At 31.9% G+C, this 27,049-nt stretch overlaps 2 protein-coding genes across 2 annotated transcripts; one reads left to right on the top strand and one right to left on the bottom strand.

Moving 5' to 3' along the window:
* The first annotated feature begins 9,052 nt into the window (after positions 1–9,052).
* Positions 9,053–13,273, top strand: LOC141659326 (cryptochrome-1-like). The gene is made up of 4 exons (XM_074466133.1): positions 9,053–9,787; positions 11,133–11,354; positions 11,555–12,261; positions 12,376–13,273. The coding sequence occupies exons 1-4, from the start codon at positions 9,472–9,474 to the stop codon at positions 13,021–13,023; spliced, it is 1,893 nt and encodes a 630-aa protein (XP_074322234.1). The 5' UTR covers positions 9,053–9,471; the 3' UTR covers positions 13,024–13,273.
* Positions 13,274–14,453: 1,180 nt separating this feature from the next.
* LOC141659327 (serine/threonine-protein phosphatase PP1 isozyme 2-like) lies at positions 14,454–18,449 on the bottom strand. Its single transcript, XM_074466134.1, has 4 exons — positions 17,987–18,449; positions 15,613–16,172; positions 15,307–15,528; positions 14,454–14,857 (listed from the first exon to the last, which is right to left on the bottom strand). Exons 1-4 carry the CDS (start codon positions 18,159–18,161, stop codon positions 14,852–14,854), a joined length of 963 nt encoding a protein of 320 aa, XP_074322235.1. The 5' UTR covers positions 18,162–18,449; the 3' UTR covers positions 14,454–14,851.
* Positions 18,450–27,049: the final 8,600 nt, after the last annotated feature.

Genomic DNA, 27,049 nt, shown 5'->3' with positions numbered 1-27,049 from the left:
TCTTTATATTTTTTTTTGGGATATTCTTTCCAATTTTTTACTTTTCAAAATTTTCCAAAACTAGTAAAATTTTTATAATATAAAAGTAAACTCTTCCACTACTTACTTTCAATATACCCACTTTATATATAAAATATTAATCATTCTATCATTTTACTCAATTTTTTAACTTACTACCAATATTTTATCATTTTTCTTAATCTCTGTACCCAAGCCAATTATAAACAAATGGTTGGGACGGAGGAAGTAGTAGTTTTTATGTATTAATTTTCAATTTTTCATAAAGTAAGCCTTCTATTTAATATTGCTCATATCCTTTTAGCTTCAAAATTTATTTTTAGCACAAAATTCATTTTAGCACAAAATTTAAGTATATTTTGATTTAATTATTTTTTTAATATTAAAGCTTTTATGCCTTTGGAATTAGTATATGTTCTAATAAATCTGGTGCTCGAATCAAATATAAGATCTTGGATTGGAACCAAAATTCGGCGGGCTGATTTGATTGTAATTTTTATTTATAATTCTTAAAATCCAAATTTAGTGGTTATATTTCGCTACTAATAATTATGTGACATATATCATGTACTCACACCGTTCAATAGATTGTTAATATCGTCAGGGGAGTTTGTTGATCAAATTAATTCATATGATAATTATACCCTACAATAATATATATATATAATATTTAATTAACCTCGTCATCATTTATTAAAAATTATTAATTATTTTATAATTAATATGCACATACATACATACATACAATAATATATACATATATATATATTACGACAGAGGCATACACACACATACATACTCGTATATTCTTATTTGTCATCAATCTAAACTCGTACTCCAACATAATGAAATGACGAAATATTATATTAAATTTAATGAAATAAATCTAAAATAAACTATTTATACATATATGTATGATTTATACTTCACTATTAATCATTTTATGACATATATTTTGTACTCCCACCGTCTCGTAAGTTGTTAACATCGTTGTTAGACACGAAGATTAAAAAAATGAATTATGTTGAAGAAAAATTAAGAAAATGGGGTAAATTATGGAGCCATTATAAAGATAAATATGATATTTTTAGAAAGTGTTAATAATCTGTTGGAACATCCCAAAATAGAAAGTTATAGGGACGAAAATTATCATATGTTATTCAGTGAGTAAACTTACAGTACTTACGTTAATTGCCTATATAATATGACTCATCAATCACATTTCTAGCACATAAACACATTAAATAAATAAAATAATAATAATAATTTTATATTTAGAGTGATCGATAGACATTAGGAACACATAATCACTTTTATTTATTTTACTTTCTAAGCATTAACATATTACAAATATCATTTAATTATGAAGTGATAAAAACTGTATGCTAACATAATTTATTATTCATGCGAATGCACCATTACAAACATACCTCAAGCACTCGTGCTCATATGCATAAACAAATAAATTATTCATAGATTAGCTAATAACATAAATACATCGTAAACAATTACAACAAAAACAATTTTAATTAGAACAATGTAGAGTATACTCATGAATTGTACGAGTTATAAAGCTAGTTAAGTTTAAAAAACTTACCATTGGATAAGTAGTTTTACTTTTGGGTGTACATACTCGTACTGATATATACTCCGTCAAAGAAATTTCTTTCATTCAAGAAAGTTTACCGTCTAACCGAAAAATATGTAAAATATCTCCGTAAGAATAGACAATAACATTTTAATATCCAAAATATGTAAGATATCTCCAGGGAAAAATAGACAATAACACTTTAATGTTTGAAAAAGAAATCTTGAAACAAGATTCATGCCTCATCTTATCTGAAGAAATAACATTAAAATTAATTAAGTTTTTGACGAGTATACACAAGAAAAAAAATCAAAGCAAAAAATAAAACACCATAAAAACAATATAAATAGCAAAAAGAGAGTTAGCTAATTTATGGGGATGAATAAGATATCCGGTAACGTACTTTAAAAATCGGTCACCTGTCACGCAGACTAAATACAGAAAATATAAAAAAATCTTATACTGTTGTAAATTGATTGTTATTGTCAAAGATTAAATAGTAAGGCTAGATTTAGACTTGGAAATCTTCACATTACATTTAATTTGCTTGTCTCTTGTTTTGGCTATAAATAGTTTTGTTTGTGATGAATAAAAACACACCCAAGTAGCTTTCATCTCTCTAGTCTGCTCTCTTTCTCCCTTTCTGCTATATTTACTTTTACAGAGGTTCGATATAATATTGTTATCGCTAGTATTTTATAACACGTTATCAGCACGAAGCCCTGCCGAAACTGAGAAGGTATAATTTTAATTTAAATATACATATAAGTAGACGTGGTCACACCCTGTACATATAATTTTTTTTTATATATATATATATGTGTGTGTGTGTGGCCGAAGTAGATGTGGTTACACCCTCTACTAACAATTTAAATATATATGGCCGGAACACCGCCTATTAAAATTATTTTACGGTACCATTTAATTTTGGGTAATACCGAAATATAGTGGGAACCTTAATTTATAAATTGCATAATTATCGGATAATAACTTTGCCCAAAACTAACTTATGCAGGATTGTCCACTTTAATTTATTATTGGTCGGAGATAACCTGCATACGCAGACGTCCGTATGGCGGGTGAAAATCCATTTGTCATTTTATATATAGATTTGTTTATATTATCAATGATAATAATGATATATACATTGATTATTGTGTACTTGTTAACGCACCCTATTAACTAGGATTTGATGTAATATTCACATTGATGAATTAAAACTTAATAATTTTAGTGTTAATTCAGATTCAGTATGACAAATATTACAAGCTTGTCGTTCGTTGCCTTGGACATTTATGACGATAATTATTTATCATGGGTACAAGATGTAAAGTTACATTTGGGTTCAAAGAAATTAAGCGATACAATAAAGGCAAAAAATAAATCTACGGCTGAAGAAAACTTTACCTCTATAATTTTTCTCCGACACCACATGCATGAAGATTTAAATTTTGAGTACTTAGAAGTCGAGGATCCCTTTATTTTATGCGAAAATATAAAGGATAGGTTCGATCACCAGAATCTAGTTTATCTACCTGCAGCTGAAAATGATTGGGCTAATTTAAGACTTCAGGATTTTAAGAGTGTCCGAGCATATAGCTCTGCTTTGTTCAAAATAAGTTCTAGGCTTATTATGTTTGGTGAAAAAGTTACGGAGAAAAGAAAAATCGATAAAACATTATCAACTTTTCACCCCAACAATATCAACTTAGCAGAGATGTACAGGGTGCGCAAATTTACTAAGTTCGGGGATCTTCTATCAACTCTGCTCGTCATTGAACAGAATCATGAATTGGTGATTAAGAATCATCAATCCCGTCCAACAGGATCTGCCCCATTACCTGAAGTAAATAACATATCATTCCAGCAGAATGTACGTGGAAAAGGGTATAGAGGTAGACGGGGCCAAGGTCGGTACCGTGGACGAGGTCGGAGCCACGGACATTTTCGTCCATATAACAACTCTGGTCATCGGAAGTGGCAATCTGAATCACAGAGTAAAAGAAAGGCACCACGAGGAGGAAAAACTGAAAATATTTGCTATGGGTGCGGCATGGATGGGCACTGGACACGTAATTGTCATGCCCCAAATCATCTTGTTAAGCTATACCAATCTTCTCAAAAATTAAAAGAGAAAATGGTAGAAATAAATTTCGCCAACAATAACATAGACGATTTCCCGAAAATCACAACTGGAGGAATAAGCATTAATGGTCCGAATAACCTAACGAAACTCCCATATGAGAGGCTGAAGATTAGTTTCATATAATTACTATAGTAGCGTGTATTGTGTGCTTTATTTTGTTTGAACTATGTAGTGTGTTATGTTCTTATCAAATAAATTATGTTTCTTAATTATATACATAATGGATTCTGAAGATATATGCATTACTGATTATGGTACAACTCATACAATTTTACAGAATCGAAAATATTTTACCCAAATAACCAAAACTGAAGCTCAGGTCGGAACGATTTCCGGCGTATCTAATATAATCGAAGGTTTTGGAAAAGCTAGTTTCATCTTACCTAATGGTACCCACATACACATTCCAAATGCATTATATTCTAGCAAGTCTACTAGAAATCTTCTTAGTTTTAAAGATATCCGACTCAATAATTTTCACATCAAAACTACATCTGAGGCTAATAGAGAATATCTTCTTATTACTTCCGCTAATCCTAGCAACAAGAAAATCTTAGAAAAGTTTCACTCACTTTCCTCGGGATTATATATGATGAAAATTAGAACTATTGAGTCACATAATATCATTGCTTCCAAACTCATAGATCCAAAAGCTTTTACATTTTGGCATGAAAGATTAGGTCATCCTGGCGTCTCTATGATGCGTCGTATTATAGAGAATTCTACTGGTCATCCTCTTAATGATTTTAAAGTTCTTTCCAACAATGACCTACCATGTTCAGCATGTTCTTTAGGGAAACTGATTACTCGACCATCCCCTACTAAAGTTCAGCTTGAAAGCCCAACTTTTCTAGAAAGGATCCAAGGCGACATATGTGGACCTATACATCCATCATCTGGCCCATTTAGGTATTTCATGGTATTAATCGATGTCTCAACTAGATGGTCTCATGTTTGTATTCTCTCAACTCGTAATGATGCTTTTGCAAAATTACTTGCCCAAATAATTAAATTACGAGCTCAATTCCCAGATCATTGCATCAAGTCAATTCGTTTAGATAATACCGGCGAATTCACACCTGCAACTTTTATCAACTATTGCATGTCTATAGGAATCTCAGTTGAACACCCAGTTCCTCATGTACATACACAAAATGGGTTAGCCGAGTCCTTTATCAAAAGACTCCAACTTATTGCAAGACCTCTGTTATTGAAAGCAAAATTACCTACATCTATTTGGGGTCACGCAATACTTCACGCTGCTAATATTATTAGGATTAGGCCAACTTCCTACAACCAACATTCTCCGCTACAACTGGTACTTGGTCAAGTTCCTAATATTTCTCACTTCAAAATTTTCGGAAGTGCGGTATATGTACTGATTGCTCCACCACAAAGATCGAAGATGGGAGCTCAAAGAAGAATATGTATCTACGTTGGTTTTGATTCCACATATATAATTAGATATCTGGAACCTCTAACTGGAGATATTTTTTTACCGCAAGATATGCAGATTATCATTTTGACGAGTCTATGTTTCCTCCCTTAGGGGGAGATAAACATTCGAATAAAGTTAATCCTGACCTATCATGGAATGCAACATGACTATATTTTCTAGATCCATGTACCGGTCAATGCGAACTTGAAGTTAAAAGAATTATCCATATGCAAAATATTGCAAACCAAATGCTTGACGCATTTAACGATTCTAGAAATATAACTAAATTTCATATACCTGCAGTAAATACTCCAGCTAGAATAGATATACCAATTCAAAAATCAGATACTAAAGAATTGGTTACAGAATCAAAGCCACGCCTAAAGCGTGGTAGACCTAAAGCGTGGTAGACCGGTCGGTGCAAAAGATGTTGCACCACGAAAAAGAAAAATAAAGAAAATTATCCCTGAAGTGGCACATGCTCCATAGGAAGCAAATACCCTTGAAGTGGTATTATCTCCTGAAGAGATTCCATCCCCGGAAGATACGGGATTAAACAATCATGAAATTTCAATAAGTTATATGTATGATATGAAATTATGGGATCGAAGTAAAGTCATAATTGATGATGTATTTGTGTATTCCGCAGCATTGGATGTAGACATAAATTCTGATCCTGAACCACAAAGTATGGATGAATGCCGTCAAAGAAAAGACTGGCCAAAATGGAAAGACGCAATCCAAACAAAATTAAATTCATTGCGTAAAAGAGAAGTATTTGGGCCTGTTGTCCAAACACCAATTGGTGTAAACCCTGTTGGGAATAAATGGGTATTCATAAGAAAACAAAATGAAAAGAATGAAATTATGAGATATAAAGCCCGACTTGTAGCACAAGGGTTTTCTCAAAGGCCTGACATTGATTATCAAGAGACATACTCGCCAGTGTGGATGAAATTACTTTTCGTTTTATATTAGGTATGACATCTAAAGAAAATTTGGAAACTCGTCTTATGGACGTCGTTACTGCATACCTATATGGTTCACTCGATAGTGAAATTTTTATGAAAATCCCAGAAGGGTTAAAAATGGATGAGTTCAAGAAACCTCGTCATATATACTCCATTAAACTTCAACGATCATTATATGGACTGAAACAATCTGGTCGTATATGGTATAACATACTAAGTCATTATTTGCAAAAGAATGGGTATATTAGTAACCAAATTTCTCCATGTGTTTTTATCAAAAAATCACAATCTGGTTTTGTGATTATTGTTGTATATGTGGATGATTTAAATCTTGTAGGAACATCTACAGAGGTTAATGATGCTGTCATATACCTAAAGACAGAGTTTGAAATGAAAGATCTTGGAAAGACAAAATATTGTCTTGGGATACATGTCGAGCACTTGTCAACAAGAATTTTCCTCCACCAAACCACATATACAGAAAAGGTTTTGAACATATTTTACATGGAAAAATCTCATCCATTGACTACTCCAATGGTGGTTAGATCTTTAGAGCCTGATAAAGATCCATTTCGACCACGAGAAGATGATGAAGATGTTCTTGGTCCTGAAATCCCATATCTAGGCGCGATTGGTGCGCTTATGTATCTTGCAAATAATACAAGGCCAGATATTACATTTGCTGTAAATTTATTGGCTAGATTTAGCTCTGCTTCGATGGACAGACATTGGAATGGGATCAAACATATATTCCGTTATCTTCGTGGAACAACAGACTTTGGATTATTCTTCCCGAAAAACTCGTCATCTCAGTTAATTGGTGAGACGCTGGATATTCGTCAGATCCTCATTTTGGTAAATCACAAACTGGATATGTGTTTACATATTGCGGTACAGCCATTTCCTGGAAATCTACGAAGCAAACTACAGTGGCAACCTCAACAAATCACTCAAACCTCATTGCAATTCATGAAGCCAGTAGAGAATGTGTTTGGTTGCGATCTATCATCGGGAATATTCAGGAATGATGTGGATTATCAGACATCACTAGAAGTCCTACCATTATGTTTGAAGATAACACCGCATGCATTGATCAACTCAATGAAGGATATATCAAAGGAGACAGGACGAAACATATTTCACCAAAATTCTTCTACACTCATGAGCTTCAAAAGAATGGTGAAATTGATATACAACAAATTCGATCATGTGACAACTTTACTGATTTATTCACGAAATCATTACCGAATTCAACATTTGGGAAGTTACAACATAATATTGGAATGCGTCGATTCAATGATTTGTTACAACAAAATTTTGGAGAATGATTAGTTTTTTCAAGGGGAGATTGTACTCTTTTTCCTTCGCCAAAGTTTTTATCCCATTGGGTTTTTCTTTGACAAGGTTTTAACGAGGCAGTCTATGGTCCATTCCAAAATAACAATCAAAGGGGAGTGTTGTAAATTGATTGTTATTGTCAAAGATTAAATAGTAAGGCTAGACTTAGACTTGGAAATCTTCACATTGCATTTAATTTGCTTGTCTCTTATTTTGGCTATAAATAGCTTTGTTTGTGATGAATAAAAACACACCCAAACAGCTTTCATCTCTCTAGTCTGCTCTCTTTCTCCCTTTCTGCTATATTTACTTTTACAGAGGTTCGATATAATATTGTTATAGCTAGTATATTACAACATATCTATACTATACTATTATAAGCAAAACACCCTCTATTTGGTAGTCGGTTATTCGGTACAGTTATTTGGTACGACAAATATCAACCGTCAGATCTAAAGTCAGAAAGATGAGAACTGTTGGATGCAATAATAAAATATTATTATATTAATATTTTAAATGCTCTCATGGATTCAGGGTTCGAACCCCGTCAAGAGCTTAGTATATTTAAACTTTTATATTGTTTATTTTAACAATTTCTAGCTCGAGTACCGTGGACGACATATTATATTATATTATTTATTTTTAGTCAAGTCTCAAATTATTATAAACATATATTGTTATAACTTATTATATTATTTAATTTATTTTTTAACTATTAAAAATTATATTATAAAATATATTATTAAAAATTATCGAATGTTAAAAGCAATCCGTGCATCGCACGAGTTATAGGCTAGTACAATATTATAACATAGTAAATAGATAAAAGAAAAGAAAATCTAATCAAAGGGTTTAATCAATTCCTGTCAACAAAAAATATTTATTTTCCCACTTACCGAATCGGAATGAATTCTAACCCCTATTCTATAACGCAGATAATTTTACCGACACAAGATGACAGTGGGACGAATATAGTTTGATGCGCATTTGACGGGACAGAGGGACCTGAAGCATTACCTATTCGACTCATTGAGTGTACCCTGTTTCACAAGAATCCAACAAGCCCGCGTGATATTCAGATGAACCCACGTGATGTGATAAGTTTTTGCTACTTTTCTTCTCACAATTTCTTTTGCTCTATGGACATGTGTACTTCGTTACCGACATCAAATTCTACAACTATTTGAGGGGCATGGTTTTTGTTTTAAGGAGATATTATAACAGCATTCGAACTCTTGACCTCTTTTGATTTCAGTCATTGCACACGTTAGTCATTTCTAGTCTACATGAATATAAAAAGACACCGAAAATATAAAGAAATGTTTGGGACGGAGTAAACGAGTGTGTAAATAAAGAGGGGGTGAGATAGATGCTAACAGAAGACTGTAGAAGATGGTGATGAAGTGGGGGCTGTCTTGGCATCAACCCATGACTCATGAGGATTATTCACCTATTTTTGCTGTCACTTTCTATGGTAATGAAATATACATGGGACATATGCCTATTATCTTTATTTGTTTTTTTCTTGTCTACTTGCTAGTGGTGGTCCTCTACTTCTGTGGATATTATTTTTCACTCAATGTGTGCTGATCTTGGTATTTTCTCTTTTCAGATTTCTGCAACTTTGTCACATGTCATGCAATCCTACTGTCTGCTACAAATTGCTACATATTCTCTATTTCCATTATTATAGTTGCTAGATAGTGTTTGTTGCTCTCCTTCATTTCTAGATTTTATGTTATTGTTCACTTCTGGGGTATCTTAAAGATTTGCTGCATGAAATGAGAATTTGGTAAGTGTGCAACTTTTTCATTGTGGCAATTGACAAACTTGTTTTCAGCGCGAGGTGTTGTGGCGCAGTTTGTTGCTCGATTATCTCGTATACTTGTATAGACTTTTTCTATAAAAAATTTATGGTCTTGATCAACTTCTTGAAGTTTACATAGAAGCTGAAGTAAAGGATTTTGAAATCATGATGGAAACCGATTGTAAGACCATTGTTTGGTTTCGGAGGGATCTTCGGATTGATGACAATCCTGCCTTAGCTGCAGCTGCTAGAGATGGTTCTGTACTGCCTGTTTTTATATGGTGTCCACAAGAAGAAGGGCAGTTTTACCCAGGAAGGGTTTCAAGGTGGTGGCTTAAGAAGTCTCTCATACATCTGCAGCAATCTATGGAGTCACTTGGGGCTAAACTTATACTGATCAAAGCTCGAAGCACTTTGAAAGCCCTTCTGGAATGCATTAGTGCTGTTGGGGCAACAAAAATAGCCTATAACCATCTTTATGGTATGGTTTTTTCTTCTCATGTCTTGTTTCCTTTTGGTACATGATCTGGAACACAATAACTTGTTTCATGCTACTTAAGATTTATTATGTTTGTTCTAGCATCTGCCAGGGAGAGGGTGATTACATCTTCATATAGGATTCTGCAAAACATATAGAAGAATTTATGATCATGTTAAGCTGTGTTCTATATTAAGGACATATTTGTTCAAAATACCCAGTGATCAAAGGAGGTCTTTACAAAAAGCTTCACCCCGATTTTTATTCATAAATTTCAAACAATTCATGAACAAAAGCTTTTGGTTAAGCCATAGAAGTATGTACTTCCCTTCTTGCTATTAAACTGACTATAGCGCGATAACAGTGCAATGAAATACTCCAGCAGGAAAAAAATGTTATTCGAGTGAAATATATAATAATGGGATAGGAACTTCTATAATATTTTTTCTTACGGCTTCAGTGTTACAAATTATACCATCTGTATTGAAAAGTTTCAGCTGAGTCATTGGTGTATGAATTTTGTGTTCTGGGATACTGGAAATTATGACCACAACTACTGGTTAGTATGTATCTGGTGAGACATAACGTTTCACTAACTCCACAAATTTTCTAAATTGATAGAATGCTAAACTTCATAGTTATGTACCTTCAAGTTTAATTAGTAGGTTGAACTTTGAAAGAAAAAGACCTGGAACCATTGTTTGAAGCCTGGCAACATGACCATACTAATCTCATAGATAAGAGAAAAATTTTTCCCTTTCATACGGTGAGTGGTAGAGGTAATGTTGAATTTTCTAAACATGTTCATCCAGAAAAACTTTGTAGTTGGTAGTTGAGGTTAGCTGATAAATTGTTGCACAGGAACACGCTAGGCGAGGGAGTAACGGTGTAAAAATAGGCTTTCATATGATATTTGATCATGCAGAAGACATTCTAGATTTCTATAAGGACATGGGATTTGTATCTGAATGTATGAGATATGGAGCCAATAAGTGCTGCAGACTGCAGTTGCATGTTCTCCTGGCTAATCACACAAGCCAAATCTACAATGTGTATCACTGGGCCTTAAGTTGTTTTTATATCCTCCATGTGCATTGTCGAGTCTCAAGTAATTAGTTTCACATTGGAAAATTGCCAAAATATCATATTCTTTTGTATGCATATTTTTTACTGCAACTAGAAAGCCTTCTTTAGTTATTAATGCACCAGTTTTGACATGCACATAAATACATAATACTATATTATAGAAGCTCACTTGCTTACTACCACATCAGTGAGTAAAGTACACATCCTCATCCCAACAAATCACATTGTCACTAAGCCTTCTTTGGCTTCAATTGCTATCCAGATCCTGTTTCACTTGTTCGAGATCACACCATCAAACAAAAGCTTGGGGAGCTTGGTATATCAGTGCAAAGCTATAATGGAGATTTATTGTATGAACCATGGGAAATATACGATAATGAAGGACATGCCTTTACAACCTTTGATTCATACTGGGAGAGGTGCTTAAACATGCAAAAAGAACCTGATTCACATCTTCCTCCGTGGCGCTTAGTTCCTGTGGAAGGTACTCTCATAGTGTAATTGTGTCAAACTTGCATGCTTTCTTGTACTAATTAAATTTTCGAGACTCAAATGCTTGGACATAATTTGTTTGTGATAATAATTATGCATTCCTAACGTAATATATTTTAGCATCAGAAGTAGAAAACAAAGCTCAGTATATAACTAAACAATTTCAGTGTGTTTCCAATGTGCAAATGACAGGAATAGTTGAAAATTGTTCGATTGACGATCTGGGGCTTGAAAACGAAATGGAAAAGTCCAGCAATGCTTTATTAGGACGAGGATGGTCTCCCGGTTGGAGCAATGCCGATAAGGCTCTATCTGCCTTCGTTGAAGAAAATCTGATCGACTACTCAAAGGAGAGGGCAACTGTTGCAGGGAACACAACATCACTCTTTTCGCCATATCTTCATTTTGGGGAAATGAGTGTGAGGAGAGTATTCCACTGCATGCGGATGAAGCAGATGTTGTGGTCAAATGAAGGAAATTCTGTTGGACAAGAAAGTGTGGTACTATTTCTTCGGGCTATTGGATTCAGAGAATATTCTCGTTACATTTGTTTTAACTATCCATTTACACATGAAAGATCACTGCTGAGCAACCTGAAGTATTTCCCTTGGCAAGCCGATCAAGCCCATTTTAAGGCTTGGAGACAGGGTCGTACTGGTTATCCCTTAGTTGATGCAGGTATGAGAGAGCTTTGGGCAACTGGGTGGATGCACAATAGGATCAGAGTTATTGTTTCCGGGTTCTTTGTAAAGTTTTTGCTTCTACCATGGCAATGGGGAATGAAGTATTTCTGGGATACCCTTCTGGACTCAGATTTGGAAACTGATATTCTTGGCTGGCAATACATATCAGGTAGCTTACCTGATGGACACGAGCTTGAGCGTCTAGATAGCCCACAGGTACGTTTTGATTTCCTTTCTGTATAATGATTTCCTTTCCTTTACTAAATGGCTGATTTTATGGCGCTTTCTGTTGAGACCACAGATCTTAATTTTTCTCCAATTATGATTCAGGTTCAGGGATTTAAATTTGATCCAGAGGGTGAATATGTGAGGCAATGGCTTCCTGAGCTAGCAAGAATGCCCTCCGAGTGGATCCATCATCCTTGGGATGCACCTCGTAGTGTACTGAGATCTGCAGGAGTGGATTTGGGGTTAAACTATCCGGTCCCTATTGTTGACATTGATTTAGCAAGAGATCGCTTAACTGAGGCTTTACTGATCATGCGGGAAAGAGAAGCTGTTGCAAGAGCAGAGAAATCTGATGGGAATGATGAAGTTGGTGATAACTCCGATTGCATTGACAATTTAGTGATTCCAAAGGTTGTTTTAAAGGAGAAGGCTCCTTGCTCTGCGGCTTCTTCCCACGACCAACAGGTACCTTCAATGCAAGATTTCAAGAATGGCTTCCCCAGTCGAAAGAGATTACTACCTCTTGAAGAAGGACAGCTTCAAAGGAACATGCAAATCAGTAACAGTGAAGGTGAGACATCAAAGATCGATGATGACTTATGCTCCACAGCTGTATCCTCTTCAGCAAAGAAACAAACAACTTGCAGCATGACTTCCCTTTCGGTCCCACAATCGTGTTCAGTATCTTCCGATCTGAAGCAACAAAGCCATGTCGAAGTAGATGCAGAGAATAGTTCAAGCAACCAGTAGCATAAGTAGTCCACCGTTTTTAATAGCTAGAGCTCATATTTCCTCCAAATTCGTATTTCTGGAACTTGCACAGTAGAGGCTTCACTAAAGATCTATTCTAGTCCTGTAATGCGCAGGATTAAACTGATCTAAAATATTGCGCACCTTGTGAGGGTTTATTCTTTAGACTTAGCAGGTTATGTGTGTGCACGGTATGGTTACTCTTTCTTCGTTGTGCAATCTGATCTATATTGCAGGTTATCTTGATCTATCAGTGAAACTTGATATCTGTGCATTCTGTTGCAATTGCATTAGTTATGGACTGAAGTCACAGTACAGTTCAATCTCATTAATTTAACAGTTATCATTAGCATTACATCTGCCTATCTACCAAATATTTTGGCTTAGAACAAATGCCAGAGAAAACAAGACCATTTCCAACTGCTCAAGCCTCTGGTGTATTACAACAAATGGTTGTAATTAACGTCAACCCTCATTTCATTTTCTTTGCATGCTACATTTAGCTAGTAATTAACAGTAATTGTATGATTAAGACAAGTCATTCCTAGCTTCTTTTTCTGCAATGAAGAGGCTTTCTCTTGCCGTTTCCTTGAAGTCCCTAACTAACTAATGAGCGTCCTAAAAGTATAAGCATGATGCATGAAGATTGAAGATTTGAATGTTGTGGCTAAAAGAACATTGCACCATTGTGACAATCAACCAAAACTTCAAGACCAAAGCCTCCCTTTTTTGGCAAACAGTTATGCCATGCTACCTTAAAATGACAAGAATCAGCCTCACCTTCCCCAAAGAAACATGAAAATATTTGGGATAAGAGCCTAAGATTACAAAGCACATTTACAGCAGTAAGAAAATACAGACTTTAAGGGCTGAAGTCTACATAGAAATATATAAGAATTTGGTTGTCCAAATTCTTCTGGAAATAGAAGCCATAAGGGTTTGAAAATCCTGAACTCTGAGCTTGGAAGGAACCAGAGTTCCTAACTTCCTATAACATTATAATTTATTTTAGGCATCTACATTTGGGGTGTTAAAAACAGACTGCAATGTTTCCTTACAAAAAAATACATAAAACCGGATAGCACCCAATTCATCCCCATCGATCAGAATGAACTCGTTATTAAGATGTGTAACAAGGAACATATCAATAAATTGGGAGAATAATTTGTAATCACCTCCACATAATCATAACAAAAGGCACGATCCTCCAGTTACTTACTGTTTTAAAAATGCTGAAGCTCTTCCTTATCTCAGGAAACCAAAATTGTCTTCCATGAATCAAGACCATATTCACCCGGACAAAAATGGCTACCTAGATATGCCAACTTGCAAGTTCTTCCATACAAATCTATGAATTGTCTGAGGCATTTTTACTTCTAAAAGGGAGATATCAAGGGCAGAGTAGAGATAAGATATAACATTACGACACAGAAAACAATAATCACGCGCATCTCATAAAATTGCAAAGCACCGTCAACAGCTCAAGACTTTGGTTCCTAGAGATGCTTTGATTTCCTCAGAGCATTTCCACCTTAAAAAAGAACAAAAGAAACACAACAATTTTCTTGTCAGGGTAGAGGAACTTTGATCCCTCGCTAAAGCAATTTGCTTTTTACATTGCAAAACAAAATGTTAATTTAGACCCTCCTGTTTTATCTAGCATTAAGAGGTCTGTGCTACATCTTCTATTTGCCAAGGAGTGCTTCCAATGATTTGCTCATCTTGTACCAAGAAAGCTCTGGCTTCTTAGACAACAGGCTTTTGCTCTATGCACCACATATGCCCGACAGTATCCTTCAGGAGCCTTCGATACATATCAGCAGTTTCATCACACCTTTGCACCCACAAAAAAGTATAAATCAGTGTAAGCATAACCTAACCCCAGTAAATATATTTATACAATTTCAATATCATTGAAAGAGATCCTCCATTCATTTTGAGCTTTGGATTTGAAATCACGTAACACAAAGTTAGGTAACATAACAGCGTAAATAATAACCATAACATAAGCACTAATAAAGGTAATCAAAGCAAATGCCTGAATACGATGCATGTGCACATGTAGCAGATTATAGTAGAAGAGCAGAAGCGCCACCAGTCACTTGTATAAAGAACATATTTGCCACAAAGCATCATAATTAATGGTTAAAGGTCTCCATACTCCTAAAGGGCTATAAAGACTCAAAATTTACTTGCATGATAGGTCCTAATTTCTACCAAGGCGAGAATTACAGGTTGTCACAATCTCTTAAACTAAACTATTTACATATTGGAGAGGAATACCTTGTTTTTAATGAAAGGGCTTCCTTGCTTAGTTGTTGTAGAACTTCCAAACCCAAATTTTGGCTTCTTTTCTGCAGGCTTTAATATTTGGAATGAGCACATTAATGTCTCATCTACACTCATCATAGCACCAGCGTTATCAAATTCTCCACAGTAATTAGGAGCTGAAAATATTGTTACAAGTTGTCTATCAGCAAAAAACTCATATCCATCTTCCACAACCTGCAAACAAGAGATAATGTTAGAGAAACCGAGATTATGATTTACAGTAACATATTTATGTAAGGAGAAGAGACAAACATAGACCTGGTGAGCACGGCATATAAGGTCAAGATCCAGCTTCTGAAGATATTCTGTCACCTTATCAGCTCCAAAAGTAAAGGAAACTCCCCTATCATTCATTCCCCATCCTTTAACATCTTTACTAGGGTCTGACCAGAGTAGATCACAGAGAAGACCACTTTCTGGAACATCAGTTGGCCTCTTTAAGTTCCTGATTTGATCCAAATGAGTCAAGTCCGGAGAAAGACCCCCATGCATACATAGTATTTTTTCATCAATGAGGGCTGCCACAGGTAAGCAGTTGAAACAATCCGTGAATATTTTCCAGAGCCTCACATTAAACCTACGCTTACACTCATCATAGAATCCATAAATACGGTTAACAGAGGCGCATTCATGGTTGCCCCTCAACAAGAAAAAGTTCTCTGGATACTTTATCTTAAATGCAAGGAGAAGGCATATTGTTTCCAGACTTTGCTTCCCGCGATCAACATAATCCCCCAAAAATAAGTAATTGGAATTAGGAGGTAAACCGCCATACTCAAAGAGCCTTAGTAAATCAGAATACTGACCATGAATATCTCCTGACAAAATGAGAGTACAATTTTTTATTATTATAAACATTTCACGATTCTGGTGAAGATGATATATTTCCATACCATGTCCACCGTAAACCAGACATATATTACTGCTAGTAACATTATTCAAGGATACATGTCAGTTTTACCTAGTGTTAGGCACACATATACACATAATATACGTACATAACCCAAATATAATATAATGAAAGATGTTTCATGTTTCCATCTAGTGCACTTAGCCATCAGCAAATAGATGTACAGCCCAGTGACTGACTTGACTGCAAATAGTTAGTTACTCAGATAAAACATGATATTGATATCATATTAAACATAAATCAGGGTTCCTTCATAAATGACAAATTACAAAATAAGACCTCCCTAATTATACATGGCCTAGAGGGATATATCCTAGGATCAAAACAAACAAGAAAAGGTCATACGAGCTACGAGATAATGCTTCTAAAAGAGTACATCATTCAATGCTTCTAGTAGGGGCTTATAAGTTAACGTATATTTGAGGCAGCACTAAAGCACTCTTGCAAATGGAAAAACACTAGTGAAAAACTGAACCACTGGCATTAGGTTGCTCAAAACTTTATAACAATAAAACAGAAACTGATAGCATACAGACTTATTATTCAATACCCTGCTAATATAGAGCTATTAGAAGAAATGTAATAAGTTGCATGTTTATCCATTCCCACGAAATGTAGGACATTTCTATCATTTAATAAAGAAACATTTTTGTCACACGCAATAGATATTGGTTTCTTTATTGACATCCTTCGGCAACAAAGTAAGCATTATTACTATGCCACTTATAGCAAGAATAAATGAAAATTCGGCACCACATTTCCAATTTCACACTACTTAACACGGAAGAATGGACACGAGTTTATCATGTAACATGTACCAATCTGGTTAGAGAAACTCCCAACTCCATTACTAAAGTTTGTTAAAGTTATCAACACAATTGGGCTACTTAAAACTCTTACCGGGATTTAGGACAAGAAAAGAACAAAAGGCAATGCTGTAAAAAGTTATAAGTGACGCATCTACACATAACGGCTGAAATATTTATCTATCAAAAATTGAACTCTTTAATACACTTTAGGCAATGGATTCTTCAACTTCAACATCAAATTGTAAATTATCTACCATGTTTAGCAATTGGACACAAGTAACAGTGTAACACAACATTCCAAAGAAGATATTAAAATGAAATACTGTAATTCTAAATCTTCAAAGAACCTGGTCCGAACGAAGTTTTAGAACAGGTTGACTATACAACAATCCATTAACCAAAAAAATACAGTAAACTGAAACCAAAGAGCTTCATAACATAGTGCTTGACTATACAAGGAACTAAAACAACCATAAAACAAGAAGAAACAGAAACAAGAACCTGTGTAAATTGTTCAAAATCCATTTCGACACTTTAAAGCATATGTATACTACCATCCCCCATCATCGTATTGTTTAACAACGAAATACATATTGAAGTGTCTTCAACAAGAACAATGATATATCACAAATGATGTTCGAGCCGCAAACTCGTCCCACATCAGCTCAAATTAGTACTTATAGTCCTCTACCAAACATAATCACTACCAGCAACAACAAAAATCAAATAATGAGCATAAAACACACAGCAAACAGTTAAGAAAGTACTCGAAAACCATTCAACTAATTAAATCATCAAAACCCCACATCAAATTTCAAAACCCCAAATACAAAACCCACATCAAAACAACAATCAAGAACCAAAATCAAGCAACCCATTTCACAAAAACACAAAAAAATCACAAAAAGTCTACCACAAATCTTGATGGGTGCTTCAAGTTCCAACAAATTAGGCTGTTGCATAAACACATCTTTAGATTGAAGACAAAGCTGTCTAATTTCAGACTCAGAAAGCTGCACTTGCTTCCCTGGCTTGCCTCTAACTTCAAGCAATCGATTAATTATACCATCAAGACCCAAAGGCTCCATCTTCAAAATTAACTAAAAGGGGTTTCAAGAAAATCAATTAAAAAGCAAGTAAAGGTGGTTGAAATCTTGAAATTGATAAAAATATAGTTGGCCTTGTTCTTGGGCTATTAGCATTATTTGAAAAAGAGAGCAACTTGGGTGTGTTTGAAAAATGAGAAATTAATTAGTACTGCTAGTTGTTTTACACTGTTTTACAACATTCGAGTCTATCTTTGTTTATCTATGGCCGTTCAAATGAAAAGGGGAAAAGAGGGGTTCCATTAGGAAGCGAGTTGGTATACATAAAAATCTGAAGTCAACACGGGTCTTGGTCTGGTTATATACATTATCCATGTTCAAAGAAAAGCATTTTATCGTTATTTTATGGGCGTTTGGCTGGTTTGTACTAAACTAGCTCTTTTAACTCGCGTAAGGCACGATTATATTTTAAATTACACGAATATGTTATTTTAATTACAATTATTGACTGTATATTTATATTATTTTCAGATTAATAATTAATTATGTATTTGTTTGTTTATATAATGAGTAGTTTTTAGGATATGATGACATCAGTGTAAAATATGTTCTCCGACATTTGAAATTAAACTAAAATAATATTTGTAATATATTTTTTATTCATGTATTTCTTATTGTCTCCTAGGTGTTTTATATGAATTATTGTTACGAAAATATATGTGATCGTTTGAAATACTGCAGAATATAGTAGTTTATTCACATATATTTTTAAGTTATAACTGTTACTTGAATTTAAACTTCTTGAATTTTTATTTTTGACCTTAACAAATCTCCCATTTTCTTGTTCAATATTAATAAATACACAGCTCTATACATGTTAAGCACCTCGTGGTTCCATTTGATATAGAATCTTACCATAATTATTCGTTATAATCCATATCATTCGTTCACGTTGCGGCATGTGAGGACGCATCTAAACACCAATATAAACCAGCATGATCACATGTTTTATGATTACTATAAGCTAAACTATTATATATATACACATACACACACATTCATGCTTAATACATACTTTTTTCAGTTGATATTTTAATATTTTGTGGATCTAAATATCAGTATTAATGTGACATACGGTATATGTCATCAAATCGTGTGATAAATTATCATAGAAATGGTGTGACGAAAATCATTGAAATTTATGACAAAAAATTATATTTTTGTAATAATAAACTCTATAATCATTTAAATATATTTCCACTTATTTATAAAATAAGAGAATAGCCAATGTTTTCACTTTTTTGGTATACTTTAACCCAATATACATGTTATCGGGTTGTTAGTCATAAATACTCATGTAAAACTCCAACCACAATAGCGTATTTAATTTATGTTAATATATGTAGAAATATGTACTCATATCTCCGCTCAACCTCATAACTTTACTTTTTGCGTCGTAGCCACCTTTAACGACCTCTGTCCAGGTGGTCCATTCTATCTTGTCTTTCTTTTCCATATTTAGGCTTACTCTTATTAACTCTTTTCACGAGTCATTGAATGAACTAAGTCAATTTAGACCTCAATTAACACATTTAATTTTCCACGGTGTTCAGTTGATGTTATTTTTTTTTAACATTCTCCAATACTCGTAGCATTGTTAGATGATTTAAGTACTCAAATGATATTACACAAATTTATTGGAATGGATATAAGCTTCATTGCCATATCTTATATACATGTGTACCCCATCCTAACGTAGCATTCTGCATTTCATGTATACTTTATTACCTCTAATGTTTTGAAATTATGCAGGATTATGTTTAGTGTATTGTTGATGTTTGCATATGAGAGTTGTTTCGATAACTGAATTTGTGTGACACAGAGATATGCTATTTGGTGTAATGTATTTAGTTGATACGACATTTGATTAATTTGATGTGTTTGCTTAACATTTTGGTCACCTCCACCCCTAATTCAACAATTTGGACAACTTTTTTTATTATTACTATTTTAGTTATATAGGGATATCACTAAAAAATATCATGATTTATAATCATGTTTCTCACATATAGTTACTGTGTATTATTATTATTATATAGGCCTACTATTCAAATAAAAATCTACTCGGATTGGCAATGAGAAGGAATTCAAATTACATATTTTTATGTCTAAGTAAAATTTAAATTTATAAATATTAATATTTATTTATACTTTTCGTTTATAATTCACTTGTTTATATTATTAATTTGATAATTAATAATGTATGAACTCGTGTTCAGAATTTAAACTAAGGTTAAAGATAAATACGATTTTATTTGATACCATAAAAAATATCATTACCTAAAATGTTTTTTTATATATATGCATGCATGTATGCATGCATGTATACATGTATGTATTTTTGTATGTATATATGTATGTATAAGTATGTATGCATGCGTGTATTAATCACTATATAATATGAGTTATAAACAAAAATTCATATTAATTATGCAACAATGAATATATTTTAATAAATGAATGATGAGATGAAATAAATATTAATGTAATATTAAAGATTTGCACTAAATATATGTATTTTTGATCAAATATATAATAATCACTTGGATATAAATTTGCATATTAATGATGTGTTAATTGTGGGAATAAATGTGAAATAAATTTTATATAAGTACTACTGTTTGGAGAATATTCTTTAAATATTAATGAAAGTATTAATAATTAATTTGTTATATAGTAATGAGTTAGAATTAATATAAGCATTAAATATTTAATAATGAATGTGTACTAATGGTTGAAATGAATATTTTTATGGATAATAATTTGAGTATTTATGATTTAATTTGTTCATTGAACCCCTATGTTGTTGTATTATAACTCTATGTCCAGTGCAATGTACAAATATACTCTAAATTGTGCTAATTAACATTATTTTCGCTGTAATTGTTGGTGATATATTTATGCTGTTACCTAATGTATAAATAATTTATTTGTTCATGCATATGAGCACGATTGATTGAGGTATGTTTGCAATGGTGCATTCGCAGGAAGTAATAAATAATGTTAGTATACATTTTTTGCCACTTCATAAGTAAATGATATTTGTAATATATTAATTCTTAGAAAGTAAAATAAATACAAGTGATTATGTGTGTCTAATGTATATCAATCACTCTAAATATAAAATAATTATTAATTTGTTTATTAATTATTTAATGTGTTTATGTGTTAGAATTATGATTGATGAGTTCTTCTATATAGATATTCGACGTCATTACCGTAAGTTTGCTCACTGAATGACAAGTGATACTCTCCGTCCCAATAACTTTTTATTTTGGGATGTTTGAACAGATTGTTAACGTTTCCTAAAATAGCATATTATCTTTATAATGACTCTAAAATTTACATTCATTTTCTTAATTTTTTTAACATTATTCATTTTTTTAATCTCTATGTTTAACAAAAATGTTAACAACTAATGAGACGGTGAAAGCATATGATATATATATCAGAGAATAATTAATAGTGAAGTATAAATCGTACATATCTGTATAAATAAATTAATTTATTTTTTATTTCATTGAATTTAATATAATATTTTTCTATTTCATAATGTTTGAGAACGAGGTTAGATTGATGACAAAAAAGAATACACGAATATGTATGTGTGTGTATGTCCTTGTATTATATTAATTTTTATATATGTATATATTTATTATATGTATGTATATATGTATGCACATATTAATTATTATTGTGCAAGACATGCCTGTACTATAACAAGACTAAGTCAAATTGACAACCCTAAGTAAGTTGAATTATAATCTTAATTTACATTTTGTATTGTAACATTTAAAGTCTGTAAAAATGTCAAAGAGCAGATTGGAGTCTTTTTCTGTAAACAATATCAAGCCTAAGAATTCTATCTGGAAGAAGATCAAGAAGATCATGACTCAGAAGAAATATGAAAAAGCTTGGAGTTGAATAAATCTGTTTTGAGAAAAATGTTTTAAGTCAAGATCTCTACAAGTCACTGATTTAGTGTTATAGAGAAGTCATTCGAGAACTGCATAATGACTTATAGAGAAGTCAGGAAAGCTACCAGAGAACTCAGAGATATCGACAAGTCAAATTGAAGATATGAAGATTGGAGATATCGACAAGTCATTTCTTCACTAGAGAACTCAGAGATTTCGACAAGTCTAATATCACTAGAGAACTCTGAGATATCATTAAGTCAAAATATCACTAGAGAACTCTGAGATATTGACAAGTCAAATATCACTAGAGAACTCAGAGATATCGATAAGCCAAAGTGAAGACATGAAGATGAGAGATCTCGACAAGCTAACTCTTATAGAGAACCCAAAGACCTCTACAAGTCAAAGCAACTATAGAGTAATGAGAGATCTCGATAAGCCATTATACTTATCGAGATGTCAAGTTCTTTATATACCAAACTGGAGATCTCGAGGTAAAACTCAAAGTACAAAGTGCGGATCAGTTCAATATCCAAGATTAACAATCAACAAACAATCCAATCAGTTGGATTGACAAGTCTACAAAAAGCAGCTTGGAGAGTACAAGATTAAAGACCAAGATTAACTGACAGAGTAAAGTCACAAGCGTGCAAGATTAACAATTATACACTAAGTCAGAAATAGAAAGATCTGATTTTCAAAAATAGGGTTTAGTACATGTTGTTGCATGCTGTGTAATAACCAGTGTTTACTGCCTAATAAAGTAAACACTGGATGCTTTGTTAGCAGTAACAATTTAGATAAGAAAAATCATGTATTCTCTCAAGGAAGAAGCTAAGCTCTTTATCAACAAATAGCCTAGAAATTTTATAGCAAAACATTCTTAATTTTAATATAAAATTAAGTGAGTTTTGAAAGATCTGTGTTCTCTACTGTTATTTGTTCAAATTCAGTTTTAACACATTTAACTACAAGGTTTAATTTACTTTGTTAACCACCATACACAAATCAAGAAAAGTAGAAAAATACTAAAACACATTCACCCCCCTCTCTGTGTTATTCATTAACTAACAATTATACAACAATTGATAATTTTTAATAAATAAATGAGGATATGAATTAAATATAATATATATATATATATATTAATGTAGGGGTATAATTATCATATTTATTAATTTGTTCAACAAACTCCCCTAACGATGTTAACAACATATGGGACAGTGTGGAGTATACGATATATGTCTCATAATTATTAATAGTGAAGTATAAATCGTATATATGTGTATAAATAGTTTACTTAATTTTTATTTCATATACTTTAATATAATATTTGGCCATTTTATTGTGTTAAAGGACGATGTTAAATTAATGACGAATAAGAATATAGAAGTATGTATCTTTGTGTGTATATGTGTATATGTGTGTATGTATGTGCGTGTATGTTTGCATGCATGCATGTATGTACGTACGTATGTATTTTATATACATGTGTATATATTTATTATATGTATGTATGCATATATTAATATATGTATGTATTAATGTATGTATGCATATTTTAATTAGAAAATAATTAATATTTTTTTAATAAATAAATGAGAGTGAACAAAATGTTATATAGATATTAATGAATATTAATATAGGGGTATAATCATCATATTAATTAAATTGCTCATCAAACCACATGTTGTTGCATTATATACATAATAGATTGGGAGTAGGGAAGAAATGATCTGAATTATTTTTCATGTTCGGTTATAACTTAGAAACGAAATAAACGTAATCAGATTATGTTTGATTTTGTCAGGTTCAATGAAATCAAGAAATCAACTTACAATCTCATATAATTCACATGTTGAATATATTTAATATATGTTATTTATATAATAAATATACAACAAATTAAAATATGTTGATAATTTTATTTTAAAAATAAAATAACTCCTATTTTTAATAAGGATAACACAAATATATACATATATAATTAATTAAAAATAATTTCAAAATTTGAAAAATAAAACTTGTTTAATAAAATGTTTTTGCAATTTTTTTTAATTACTAATTAATTAAATTTACATTTAAAAGAAATAATTTCTATTAGGTACGGTATAAGAAAGTTGGTTATAACACCTAGGTCCTAGGGGATATGATGGAATAACAATAGATGGATTTTGGGTAAACCCAAACCTAATAGCCAGTCTAATTAGATGGATTTTGGATAAACCAAACCTAATAACAAATCCTATGTAATACTATCATTTGTTCTATTGATTACTTTATTATAGCAGTAAATGTCAAAAAAACTCAACTATAAAGGGGTGGATTTTAGATAATTCTAAATTTAATAGCATATCCAATGTAATATTATCATTGATTCCACTGCTTATAATATAGCACCAAATATCAAAAAACTCAATTATAAAGGGGTATCATACTTAGGTGTCATTTGGTTCAGAAGTCGGTATGGGTTTGAAATCAGGAATCGGGTTAGACTGGTATGGGGATGAGGAATGATTCTTGATATTATGTGTTTGGTTCAGTGCTGGAATGAATCTGTTTTATTTAAAATATAATCGATATTTCAATTTTAATTCTAATATTATGTGCAAGTATACATTGTACATTGAAATTAAATTCCTACACAATTTATAAATAAAAATTTAGTAAAAAAGTATATGATTAGTAAAATATAATTTAACCAATTAAATAATAATTTAATATTTTTAATAAATTAAATCTTACAAATTGGCATTAGAGAAATATTATTATAATTTTATTTAAAATTAAATAATATATCAAATTTAAAATACGTGTACATAAATTATATTTAAACATAGAAATAAAGATGAATAATTAAAGTAAATCTGATACATCATACCCCTTCTCCATACCCACCTCTCCCTTAAGGTATCAAATCTGATTCCAAGTGGGTTTCAGGTATGAGTTTCAGGAAATACAAATCATGAACCAAACATCAGGTATGGGTTTGAAATGAACAAAACTCATACCTGATACCCAAATTTTCTGAACCAAACGATCCCTTAGATTATATGCATATATGCATTTGTTATATATTTGAAACCAAAGATGCATATATGTATCCTTGTCAAATCATCTAATATCGCACATGAAGGAGAAAGTAAAACAATCATTGTATTGTAAATCACAAAATATTAAAATTATATTGAATTAGATAAAAAATTATATGATTTTATTTAAATTTGAAACTAGTTATCAAACTAGTATTGAAGTGCTACTTTTATTTTATCACTTAAACACACTTCTCTTCTATATATTAATAGGAGAACATGGTGATAAAATTCATGAGATTTTTTATTCTCATTGAAATGACTATTTTACCCTTGTATGTGTTATTTATTGGAAAAATATTTTTTTATGGAATCGAACCTAGGTCTTACAATTGCTTTGTAAGAGCTCTATATGTGTTGTTAATCATACACATATTAGGTATACTTGTGTGTCTTTAAACGAATAAATATTTGATATTTCAATTATTGAGACTTACTAATAACTTATAATTATATTTTTTTATTTACGTTTGCTACTTTGTATCATATTATTATATAATATTTTTTTTTAATTAACACATATATAATATGTTGTTAAATGCACACGATATGTAGCAAGGTTAATCAAATTAAAATCAAGTATTATACTTTTACGATGAAATATATATATTAGTTCAATAGATATATTGTATCTCAATTTATTACTGACAACATATATTTAATTTAAGTTAATTAATACATATAAATACACTAAATTATATTTATTGATTGGATTCATTCTATAATATTTATAGAATTATAATCATATCAATCACGATAAATGTCAGAGAATTACTTCATAAAATTCTAAAAGTATTTATAAATTTAAACAAATAGTTTTGACAATTGAGTCGATTTTATAAAAATAATTTTAAAAAATAAATAAATGTTATTATTGAATTAGTATATGGAGAAATGTTGAAATCATTCAAGAATAAAAGTCGTCAACGATTAAAATAGCGCTATATTAATCCGTATACTAAAAAATAATTTATGTATGACCTATATCAACATTGTCATATGTAACATATTCTCAAATACATATCTCATGTAACATATGTTAGGTAATGAATTACACACAGAGGGGTGAATGTGTTTTAGGGTTTTTATGTTTTTCTTGAACTATTTTGGTTTTGAACAAAGTAAATCAAATCTTGTAGTAAGATGTGTTATAACAGAAATTAAACATGCAGCTATGAATAATACAAATCTTTCAAAACTCACTTAATTTTATATTAAAATTAAGAATGTTTTGCTACAAAATTTATAGGCTCTTTGTTGTTAAAGAGCTTAACTTCAATCTTGAGAGAATACAAGAATTCCTAATCTTATTGTTACTTCTAACAAAGGACCAGTGTTAAATTAATATTTTAGTTAACTGCTGGTTTAGACAGTGTATAATAAGAGATGTTATTCACTTTAGTAAACTGTCACTAAATATTTCCATTTTAGGAAAAGTATATCTTCCATTTTTGGCTTAGCATATCTTTGCATACTATGTTAACTTTGATCTTCCTTTGCCAGTTAATCTTCACCCTTGATCTTGCACACTCTTCAAGCTGCTTTTTATAGAATTGTCAATCCAACTGGTTGCATTGTTTGTTGATTGTTGATCTTGGATATTGAACTGGTCTGCAATTTGTACTTTGAGATTTTACATCGAGATCTCCAGTTAGGCATATAGAGAACTTGACATCTTGATAAGTATATTGGCTTATCGAGATCTCTAATTACTCTATTTTTGATTTGACTTGTAGAGGTCTTTGAGTTCTCTATAAGAGAATTTGGCTTGTCAAGATCTCTTATCTTCATATCTTCACTTTCTCTTATCGATATCTCTGAGTTCGCTAGTGACTTATTGACTTGTCGATAACTCAGA

This window comes from Apium graveolens, chromosome 5 (assembly GCF_009905375.1).
Source record: "Apium graveolens cultivar Ventura chromosome 5, ASM990537v1, whole genome shotgun sequence".
Classification (NCBI taxonomy): domain Eukaryota; kingdom Viridiplantae; phylum Streptophyta; class Magnoliopsida; order Apiales; family Apiaceae; genus Apium; species Apium graveolens.
This window is presented reverse-complemented; position numbering and strand designations above follow the sequence as displayed.